This window comes from Arachis hypogaea, chromosome 14, assembly GCF_003086295.3.
Source record: "Arachis hypogaea cultivar Tifrunner chromosome 14, arahy.Tifrunner.gnm2.J5K5, whole genome shotgun sequence".
Lineage (NCBI taxonomy): Eukaryota > Viridiplantae > Streptophyta > Magnoliopsida > Fabales > Fabaceae > Arachis > Arachis hypogaea.
In genome coordinates this window covers 17133911-17144588 of record NC_092049.1, presented here as the reverse complement: position 1 = coordinate 17144588, position 10678 = coordinate 17133911, and the positions used below count along the sequence as shown (strand labels likewise).

The 10678-nt window shown below is 34.1% G+C and overlaps 4 protein-coding genes across 4 annotated transcripts; all 4 read right to left on the bottom strand.

Annotated features, from left to right (window-relative positions):
- Window positions 1-218: 218 nt before the first annotated feature.
- Window positions 219-1448, bottom strand: LOC112742327 (uncharacterized). Its single transcript, XM_025791563.1, has one exon. The coding sequence runs from the start codon at window positions 1446-1448 to the stop codon at window positions 219-221; it is 1230 nt and encodes a 409-aa protein (XP_025647348.1).
- A 552-nt stretch (window positions 1449-2000) lies between these two features.
- LOC112742325 (uncharacterized) lies at window positions 2001-5304 on the bottom strand. Its single transcript, XM_025791561.1, has 4 exons — window positions 5199-5304; window positions 4463-4901; window positions 3306-4225; window positions 2001-3211 (listed from the first exon to the last, which is right to left on the bottom strand). The coding sequence occupies exons 1-4, from the start codon at window positions 5302-5304 to the stop codon at window positions 2001-2003; spliced, it is 2676 nt and encodes an 891-aa protein (XP_025647346.1).
- Window positions 5305-7408: 2104 nt separating this feature from the next.
- Window positions 7409-10084, bottom strand: LOC112740300 (uncharacterized). Its single transcript, XM_072216086.1, has 8 exons — window positions 9743-10084; window positions 9569-9653; window positions 9343-9470; window positions 9053-9207; window positions 8807-8936; window positions 8510-8710; window positions 8080-8385; window positions 7409-7972 (listed from the first exon to the last, which is right to left on the bottom strand). The coding sequence occupies exons 6-8, from the start codon at window positions 8627-8629 to the stop codon at window positions 7802-7804; spliced, it is 597 nt and encodes a 198-aa protein (XP_072072187.1). The 5' UTR covers window positions 8630-8710; window positions 8807-8936; window positions 9053-9207; window positions 9343-9470; window positions 9569-9653; window positions 9743-10084; the 3' UTR covers window positions 7409-7801.
- Window positions 8675-10678, bottom strand: LOC140178510 (replication protein A 70 kDa DNA-binding subunit C-like). Its single transcript, XM_072215680.1, has 9 exons — window positions 10529-10678; window positions 10129-10413; window positions 9998-10035; window positions 9743-9864; window positions 9569-9653; window positions 9343-9475; window positions 9053-9207; window positions 8807-8936; window positions 8675-8710 (listed from the first exon to the last, which is right to left on the bottom strand). Exons 1-9 carry the CDS (start codon window positions 10676-10678, stop codon window positions 8675-8677), a joined length of 1134 nt encoding a protein of 377 aa, XP_072071781.1.

The window sequence follows — 10678 nt, the reverse complement described above, 5'->3', positions numbered from 1 at the left end:
ATTTATAAAGCGTATGAATACTCTTCTTTCATAACATCTTTAATATTCATTTAATAGAATCTAATCATCCATAAAATTTGGTGCATCTAGTGCACACAAAATGGTTGAGACGATTTTAGACATACCCCAAAGAAGATGTCTCTCTCTAAAGAAAACGTACACCAAAACAAAACTATAAATAACATAGAAAAGATTAGAAAATATAACAAAAAACTACATTATATCTTATCAAAAACTTCTTTAAATACAACATTTTCAGTCCTGGTAGGATCAACTAATCCTTCATCACAAAGTAAAATCTTCAGAATATTTCTATTCCTAATTCGGAAAATAGCTACATAAAGTTGACCGTGACAAAACACAGGACGACGCAAGAACAAACCAACTGTTGATAGTGTCTGACCCTGGCTTTTGTTGATTGTCATCGCAAACGACAAAGAAACTGGGAATTGATGGCATTGGAATTTAAACGGTATAACCGTATCACTGGGAATCAAATTCGTTCTGGTGATAAAAACTTTATCCCCAACATTGCTACCAGAAACAATATCTGCACCGATCACATTTGTCCCTAGATCTCGTACAACAAGTCGAGTCCCATTACACAAACCCCCAGCTGGATCAACATTCCTCAACAAAATAATAGGCACGCCTATTTTCAACTTCAACGAATGATTAGGTAGACCAGAACACCTAATCTGGTTCAAGAATTCAACATTTATCCAATTAACTTCAACATCAGAATAGGCATCACTACCATATATTGAATAAGCACTGAGATAATTTTTCTCCTCACTGGGAAACAAGTCAACTATATAATTGTTTATCTCTTCAACATTCTCGACAGTCGGAGCCAATATTGCCCTATCCTGGAAAAGGCTTGGATCACGAAAATTCTGAACCAAATTTGGATAGATTGTATTTACAATATCTTCCACTGGATTTTCCAAAACAGGAATGATTAGATCAGAAGGAATATCAACAAGAAGTTTGTCATTGACCAGAGTTCCACATAGACCTTCACCGATATGAAGTATCCAATCTGAAAACGACCTTAACTCCTGAGCAGTTGATTGTTCCAATCCACTTGCTAACCTCATATTTTTGGTCAATCGCAAAACTTCACAGTATTTCCAGAGGACAGAAGAATTTATGGACGCCATCACAATTTCAGCACGAGAACCTTTTGGAATAACTGGTAAGACTTGCCTGAAATCACCACCAAGAACGACCACCTTCCCACCAAAAGGTAAATCTTTATTCCTATCAGAGACCGAAACCATTATATCCCGCAACGTCCTATCGAGCGCTTCAAATGCTAATTTGTTAGTCATCGGTGCCTCATCCCAAATAATCAAATCGGCCAACCGGACTACCTCAGCTTTTGGACTATCCTTCTTAATCTGACAAACAGTGTCTTTAGTCAGCTCAACAGGAATATTGAACATAGAATGTGTCGTTTTACCACCAAGTAACAACAGAGAAGCAATACCACTAGAAGCAACGTTTATAACAATCTTTTTCTTAGATCACAATCTAGCTGACAAAATTCTGTATAAAAAAGTTTTTCCAGTGCCACCAAACCCGTAGACAAAAAAGAATCCGTGCCTCTTATTCGAAACACAATCAATAATTTTATCGTAGACCACCCTCTGTTCTTCATTTAACTTGGAGACATTTTCATCGTGCTCACGAGTCAAAGAAACAGTATCATACTGCAACTCACGCAACAGCATCAAATTGCTAATTTGAGAGACTAAAGAGTTATTAGGAACCGGCATCCCAGCATAATTTCTCAATGATTTTCCATTACTCTGCAATAGTTTCTCAATTTCCAACAAACAAAATGCTTGCAACTCGTCCTGACTCATCGTTAGATCTACGTTTAACGATAATTAATAAAATATTAGCACCATAATATGATTTCTGTACTATGTGCGTGCGTGTGTGCCTGCTTGTCATATAATAAATTCATGATGAACAAAATTCTTACCGGAATATTATAGCTCATATCTTCTGCGATAAAGAATATCATCAGACAAATAAGCCCAAGTTTGTTCCCAAACTGACAGAGGTCTTCCCATGGAACCAGATAGCAACAACATCACAAAAAGCCTCCTTAGCTGTGCAGCTGACGCTAACTCGATGACTTCCTTAATAGCAGAAACATACTCCTTATCATCTATCAAGAATCCCATGGCGGAACATGCCTCTTGAAATGTATCATAAGTAACACCATTCATGGTTCTTATACTTCGAAAACTGGTACAACCTCTCTGCACATTCAAAAGCATCCGCATGTAGAAAAGTTCACCAGATGAGGGATTAGCGAAACTCAATCTTCCAATTGAGAATCCCCTCTGTCTTGGCTTCCACCCCTTGCTATTCAAACAATAGACAAATTTGTCTGGATATTCAACATATGTTAAAGACCGCCCCTCCGGGAACCGCTTGTTGGCCATCATCCAACCCGTAAACATCATCAGCAAATCTTTGTTCTGCAAATAAACATGAGTAGTGATATCAGCATCATCGAATACAACATGTTGCTGGTTCGGCAAGTGAAAAGTCAACCTTTGTACTGCCGGCCATCTATGATGAATATCATAAGCAAAAATTCTCCACATGGATTCAAGCGGTGACAAATAATGACAATCGTAATACTGTTTGATCTCATCAACCACCTGAGAAGATTCACCAACATCATATGTTTCTCCAACAGTTGTAGTCACCCGATCCGGACCCTTATTGACATACTTAAAAAGATACTTAATCACATTTGACTTGTTACAGAACTCAAGATTTATGTGAGCTTGATATTTCATTAACAGTAGTGGATTATAGGGCACAACAAATCTGTTATCAATATCAACATCGTTGATTTTCACTGTGACACCCGTATTACGACGTCTATATATTGGATAGCCATCCTCATCAAAGCTCGTTTGGTCAACGAATCTTTTTGGATAAAATTTTGAGCACTTACCATCTTTCATGCAAGGAGAACTTGGTCTAAGTCGACCACAGGGACCATGGATCATGTACTTGGTGACGACCTTATAAAGAGATGGAAATTTTTGGGGATTGGGTAGCTCGGTACAGATGAATTCATCAACAATTTCAACACTTTGTAAGTTGTTTTCCACGTTAAGCCAAAGTAACATGTGTGCATGCGGTAGATCTCTTTTTTGGAACTCAATAGTATACATACCTAAAAAATACAAAAACATCCTAAAGAATCCAGACAACTACATGTCTGAAGACAACAGACAGAGATTGAGATGCTAAGTGAGAAAAGAACATACCTGCATTAAGTGAACCAAAAAACACACCTTCCTTGAGATCGCTAAGGAGGCACTTCAACTTCGCATGAAATACACGACAAGAGATATCAGGACGATCAGCGATGGGAATTCGCTCTCGCTCTGTAAATCGCTGAAATTCAGGCCAATTTGGATTACACGTAATAGTGAAGAATAAATCTGGATAGCCAAAATGTTTACAAATTGCCATGGCATCCTGACAACGGTTAAACATATAACGTCTACCACCAGTGAAGGAAGAAGGCAAAATGATTCGTGTCCCAATTGAAGAAGCTTCATCATCGCCACGATGCATAGCCTCCTCTATTCCTTGAAGGACTTCTCCTCTAGTTGTACTTTGCTTCATTCTAATCTCATGCAACCTTTGGGACTCAATCATGGTGAAACAATCAACAACAAATTGCTGAAATAACCGTCTACACTTGTGAATAATTCTATCTTCGTGTTCCCTAATCTGGAGACGAAAACATATGAATTCCCTAAGGGAAACCCTTGTTCTCCTTCCAGGAACATATCCAGGCTGTTCACCTCGATAACCAATGTTCATCTGGTAACCATCCTCACCATATGGAAACAACAAAGGATACTGTAAGGGCCAATACAGAGCATGAGTTTCATAAATACGTTGCAACTGACCACCAGTAGATCGAACAATAATGTCACGGCCATGATTCGACGAATCAAAATCTCCAACAATCAAGGCAGCAACTTCATCGCAAGAAGGAGCATTGTAAATTCTTCGATCAACCTTCCTTTGCAAATACAACTTCAAAGAGAAAATCTCAGATGGATGACACTGATAGAATTCTCTGACTCTTCGAAATGACTGTGCTATGACATTATGAGTATCGATCATTTGCAACAAATCAGCTATCAATTCTTTATCTATCTCAGATGTTTGCCTAAAAAAAATATAAATTAACCACAAAGATATATTTAAAAACCACACAGAATACAAATCTCATATATTTTGATATATCATTATTAGCAAAAAAAGACCAATAAGACTTTATAATGGGAACAAAATACAGTATAACTATCAGATCACAACTATAAACCTGTTTTTCAATACAAATAACACTAAAACATCAAGAAAATACAATAAAAAGACTGAGCAACAAAATATCAAACACACATACCCAAAGTTTTGCTGCATATGCATTATCTCGTGCTGAGTGTCGTATATATATAACTGGGCAAATTTAGGCTTCTGACCAGGATCTGGGAGCAAACTTCCAATCCGATCATAATTTTGACCACTTATTATAAACTGTGGTGGACCCCTCCCATCATTCACTGAATCCAATACCTTACCGCCAAGAGACGTGAAGACAAACATACTATTATAAGATCGAATATTTTTTTGGAAGTACAAACTCTTGCTATCATGTCCGTTAATCAAATTATATAACAAATCTGGGGGCTTTCGGAGATAAGGTAACTGAATTTTTCCTTTTGAGCAACAAACAGTAAAAACAGGACGATTAACTGTAGAGTCTCTTTCAACACGTTCTAATAACCAGAAACACACGCCACAAAGTGAACATTCATAGTTAGGATTACCAACATCAAGGCAACCTGGCAAAGATAAAGTCGAAAAAAATATGCACAACAACAAAAGAATTTCATCTCAATTATGTGGCACGAAATATATTCAACATAAAATGAACAAACCATTAGCATACAGATAAAATATAGAGTAAATACTTGACTCCTTTAAATTTTGTCAAAAAAATGTATCACAAAACACTACTTTTTTACACTGACTGAATAATATCTCATCACAGAAGCACAATAGAATCTTTTAGCACTAAGCAAATAAGAATAATATTTTACTATTCTTGAATAATAAATACTTTAATACAGAGAACGTACCTTGTATCTCACTTTGCAAGAACAGAGGATGATCAATAACAGAACCAACTTGACTGAATGAATTTATCGAAGGATCATATATTTCTGATTGGTCTATATCATCCATTTTGATTTAAAATAACACAAACTTATGTAAATATATATTCGACAACGAAAAAAAAAATTAATGATGAAATAAGAAATCAATTAATTATCTAATAATCAGCATCCAAATTGAACATTAAAAATGTAATAAACTATGAAAACCAATGAAAATTAAACATTGTTTTATCAAATAACCTATTCCAATTAAAGCTAAATGCACATTTAAGAACAATTTGATTTGTGCTAACATTAGAATAAACTTTGTTTCATTATTTGAATCACTCATACTAACTATCAAGGTTCAAATTAAATAATCTAAATTACTATTAGAATTATGTTGTATATTTTTGAGACTTTAATGACTCAATTAGTCAATAGAATGTTGTAAAATTTTGAACCAAGTGCCTATATATTTTTTTTTTACTTGAATTGAGTCATTTCACAATTTTTTTTCTGAATTGGCTCCCAAGAATTTCCTTTTCTTTTAATTGAATCCATGCACCATATTCTTTGTTGTAAACATCTCCTTATACAATTGACCGAATCACTATCAAGAGAGGCATAATTGAAAAAACTAAAAAAAAAATTTTGACGGACAGAACTAAAAGAAAAATTATTTATATGGAACTAATAGAAGATTTCCAAAAAATTAGAGGAACCCACAGAATAGTTAATTTTTTTTTTAAGATACAACTATTGATTATGACATCAAAGTAAGAAAGTTTCAACAAATACCCCTTGTCTATTATTTAGGTAGAAAAGTTAATTAATTAACTGATTACATGAATCCAATTACATAACCAAAAAACCCTTCATATTGTCCAAAACAAAAATAAACACTAATTAAACAATTTAATAACCTCTATTACTTGTGTATGTTTAAAACAACTATATAAATTAAACCTATCTACTGATCTAAATGATTTCATAAACAATTTTATAATGACATTAGTTATTTCAACAAGATAAGACAACTGGTCAGGCTTACGCTAGCTAATCTAATTACCTTCAATAATTGTGCGCTTTGAATCAATTATTAACTATTTTAATGACTTTCAGCCACGTAAACAACAAAAAAAAAAAAAACAATTTCGCGATTATGTTAGCTAATTTAATGCACAGCTTTAAAACAAGGACTTCTATAATAACTTTCCGAACACAAAATAACTTATTTAAAAGTTGTTATTAATAAAAGTCCTTATATTTTAAACCCTTTTTCTAAAAGAACTTATTTATGAAGTTTAGCCAAAGTGGCCGTAATAGTTAAAATAAACCTTTTAGGTGTAAAAGTGTAGGAAAACAATAATAAATCAATAAACCAATCTGTTATTAGATATAATTCATAAGAACTTAAAATATAATTTAACAAAAACAAAATTGGACAGGGATAAAATACTTAAAGATAATATTATACCTGACAAAATAAGATTTGAACTCTGATTAACATTCTAGGACACCTCAACTAAATTTTCTAAAAAATAAAAGCAAACAGAAACATTGGAATAATATAAGAAAAATAGATAAATTAATAAGAATACACAGAGTAACTACAAAAATATAAATAGAGCAATAAAAATTACCCAAATAATCATTCAAAGAGAGAGCAGGGATTGAGGAATCGAGGACCTCTAAAACATTACAAAACGAAAATAAATTACAAAGACTCCCATAGATATCAAATCACTGAAAGTTGGAGCAAAAAATACTAAAAGTATCACGAAGGTCAATTCAATACTGACCTCTTGCATTTCGATGGTGAGTTTGTGTTCGCTTTCTTTTCAAAGAATTACGCATATATTCTCTAGCACGAACAAAATTATGAGACATCTTTGTTACTCGTGCTAAATAAAACTAGAGGTTGAAACATAAATCGCAAGAACTACCCCTAATTGATTCCCAAAAACACATCACATTGTTAAGTTCCTATAAGCAAAAGATAAAAAAAAAAAGGTAGGGGGAAGGGGTGGCTGGGAAGAGAACCAACAAAGAACTAATATAACCATGCACACCTTTGATAACGCAGAACATAAAAAAAATAAAGTATTATAATCAACACCAATAACTAATTGAGATGAAAAGATAAAGTTGTACAACAATAAAGAAATAAAAATAAGAACTGCCGCATTTCATTAAAATACTGATAGTGATATACACAATTACATATGGCTATCTCTCCTATGATAAGGAGGATCCCAACATCTGACTACATATCCTAGTATGTAACCTAAAGAGGGTACAACATTGAAAATGTGTCCAATCCCTAGCAAAGTCACTATTACAAAAGGAGGAGTTGAGAATAGACCTAGTTGGCAGATGACCCAAGCCAACACAAAAGAAAAATCCCTATATCTGACAATCCTATTTGTTGGACACAATCTAAAAAGGTCAAATCAAAATACCATCCAGCCAGCATCATTACATTTCGATGTATTTGGAATCACAAGCCTTCCTAAACACTTGTAGATATACTATATAAACTACCTACACCTAGACACAGCAGCTCAATACCATACATTAAATCAAACTCCATTAATCTTGGCAATCTTGAACCCACGCCCATCTACATCAGCAGCCGCCTCTTCAAATTGGGGATTCAGATTTCTCTTGCCCTTGGAGGTGACAACATGATTTTCATGAATAAGCTTCTCTCTATATTGGGAAGGTGCATCAATAACATGGGACAACACCTCCTATGACAAAGAAATTAACAAAAGCTACGAAAGTCACTCAAGAAATGCAAAATCCATTTAGAAACAGCACACATAGTAAGGAGGAAAAAAACATTATATAACAGCACCTGAGTTTCTTTTTCTGGTGAGCTAAGCAATATATTCAGTTCAGCAGAAAGATCATCACTAACAGTATCATTGCTGGGTATTTTCTCATCTTTTCCATGTTCACCATTAATTAAGGAAGCAAACTCAGTCCCTCCGGAAACAGCATGCTGTTTTTCAGCCAGAAAATCAATGAGAATTGGGGATTTAGATAAAACCCCATAAGACTCACCAGCAACTTTCTCACTTTTGATAAAAGTCTTTGATGACTCCTTCTTAATACCAATATCCCTTTCTCCACAGGGAACAGATTTGTGTAAATCAGGCTCCTATTCATATGCCACAACAGTTTAAAAATACATAAGACCATAAGAAAAATTCACCACAGCACAATAAAAAAAAGAAGAAAACATGAATTCACGCAATCTAAAAATAATTATATGTATATGTAACCTTTTTTGGAGTTGACTCATCATCAGCATCATAATCCGGAAGCTCAAACATGGCAATAATGGTGGGATCATCACATATTCTCCTAACTCGAAAAGTGCCATAAAATGTATCATGTGGCATACCTTTGGTATCAACCTTCAGCAGTAACCTCTTTCCAATGAGCCCTTAGAATATGGGAAGATAAGTATCCCCACATACAAGCTATTTTGAAAGTAATACATAACAAATACAGAGTTTAAATAACAGATATCACATCCCATAAAGTGAAGAATACACAAAAGAAAACTAAGAACATACACTTGCATCTCTTTGAACCTCGGTAAACAAGTCAGCACATGATTTCTTAAGCAAATAAGATGCCTCACGATCAAAGAGAAGAAAAATACCCTCCCCACTATGATCTTCAACTGTTATTTTAATTTTAAATCTGCGGAGAGAAAAAAAAGGAACACAATGATTCAGAATAAATAATACCAAGAAACATTATTTTTATAAACAATCCACAAGACAAAATGAAAAGACATTTTGAACGAAATTTCTGACCTTGGAGTCACATTAGTTATGTGCTTCAAACAAAAATCACAGTAATATGCACCATTTTGAGGATAGATACCATTTCCACACACACAAGCAGAATACCACCAACCTCCATCCTCAACAATACCTTGGATTGTACCAAAAATGATAAAAGAACCCTCCTATGCAATGGGCATTCCAAAATTTGTTAACAATATGAATGAAAAAACAGATCTGGAAGTTGTTCTTTAATTTTCTTTTTCAGTTCATATGTGTATAAAATAAACATAAACACAACTAACTCAAAAGAAGACAACCTCATTATTATCTTGAAGCTCTTCAATAGTGCATTTTCTAGTTAAACGCATGAAATCATCTTCCAAGGAGACAACTTTACCCTCATTTGCAATAAAGAGTGGCTGGGTACCATTGACACCTTGCTCAACTATACTAAAAAAAATGATGCAAACACTTGTACTTGTTACTCCAGATTGGTTCTAAATAAAGAATACAATAAGAATGAACAAAATAAACAATGCAAACCTCTGCCTGAATTCAACAACTTCAGGAAGATCATGATTAAATAATATTTGAGTGGCATACATCACATTTTGAAGGCCTACTTGACCTACACAGCAATACAGAAAGAGTCTAGCAAAGTTTATTGGAGACAACACCTAGAGTACCAATAAGATGTACATAAAACAAATAATGTACCCCTAAAGAACTTGACTTTTGCAAGTTGAATGACTACAACAGGCTGCTCCACATAGCCAGAGGCAAGGAAATGATTTACTTGATTAACATAGTTCCCAAATAATGCACAGCGCACTGTAAGACTGAAACTCAAAACATGACAAAAAATGAAACAGAAAATAAGAAAAAAAGATGATTAAAACATAAAAAGAAACCAGGAGAAATGACTCAATCAACATACTCTTTTGGAGTTAATTCCAGCACAATAATTTTCACAATTTTTCCCTATTTTGCATATTCTTTCTCTTCTCCCACTGAAGTTAAAAGACCAATGACATCTATTCCAAATAAACACAACCTATTAAATATTCAAAGCATTTGTTAAAAAAACTTGAATAACAGCATACCAAGAAGATAGACACACCAACTAAAAAATCATAATCTTGGGTCATGTTCAGCAGCTCAGAAAAAGGTAAAATGTTGAAACAAGTCTTAGGGATAACATCTTCATCAACAGCTACAACAGTGGTTCGGTGAAGGAAAACCAATTTGAATTCATGAGAAGTTGCTCTATAACTACCATGATTTGATACAACAGTAAAGTATGCCATTCTATAAACTTGACCTTCAACTATATGATCCCTAAACATATTAAGGAGTGGTTTCTTAACTGTAGCTTGAATTTTTCCACACTGGAAATCCAACAAAAGAACAAAATCAGATTAATAAAACACATCATTTAAACTTGAAAACTTATAAAAACAACAACTAACACCATATTTAAAAGAGAAGCCAATAGGGGCTAACATGCTCATCAAGGAGAATCATCTCCATTGTGTTAGGAACCTCATGGTTACCAAAAGAGGGTACAACCCAAAGCCTTAGAACCCTAACTTTCAGCCTCCAAGCCTCTCTAGGAGGATGCATTTTGGAAATCATATCAAATGGAGGAGGCAT

Excerpts from the sequence above, each read along its gene's own strand:
- LOC112742327 (XM_025791563.1), bottom strand. The coding sequence starts at position 1,448 with ATGTTCAATATTCCTGTTGAGCTGACTAAAGACACTGTTTGTCAGATT.
- LOC112742325 (XM_025791561.1), bottom strand. The coding sequence starts at position 5,304 with ATGGATGATATAGACCAATCAGAAATATATGATCCTTCGATAAATTCA. Across the intron at positions 4,226-4,462 it reads CATATGCAGCAAAACTTTGG|GCAAACATCTGAGATAGATA; the intron begins GTATGTGTGTTT and ends TATTTTTTTTAG. Across the intron at positions 3,212-3,305 it reads TTTTGGTTCACTTAATGCAG|GTATGTATACTATTGAGTTC; the intron begins GTATGTTCTTTT and ends TGTATTTTTTAG.
- LOC112740300 (XM_072216086.1), bottom strand. The coding sequence starts at position 8,629 with ATGCCACATGATACATTTTATGGCACTTTTCGAGTTAGGAGAATATGT. Across the intron at positions 8,386-8,509 it reads ATGAGTCAACTCCAAAAAAG|GAGCCTGATTTACACAAATC; the intron begins GTTACATATACA and ends GCATATGAATAG. Across the intron at positions 7,973-8,079 it reads CACCAGAAAAAGAAACTCAG|GAGGTGTTGTCCCATGTTAT; the intron begins GTGCTGTTATAT and ends TCTTTGTCATAG.
- LOC140178510 (XM_072215680.1), bottom strand. The coding sequence starts at position 10,678 with ATGCCTCCTCCATTTGATATGATTTCCAAAATGCATCCTCCTAGAGAG. Across the intron at positions 9,654-9,742 it reads AAAAGTCAAGTTCTTTAGGG|GTCAAGTAGGCCTTCAAAAT; the intron begins GTACATTATTTG and ends ATTGCTGTGTAG. Across the intron at positions 9,476-9,568 it reads GTTGTTGAATTCAGGCAGAG|TATAGTTGAGCAAGGTGTCA; the intron begins GTTTGCATTGTT and ends CATTTTTTTTAG.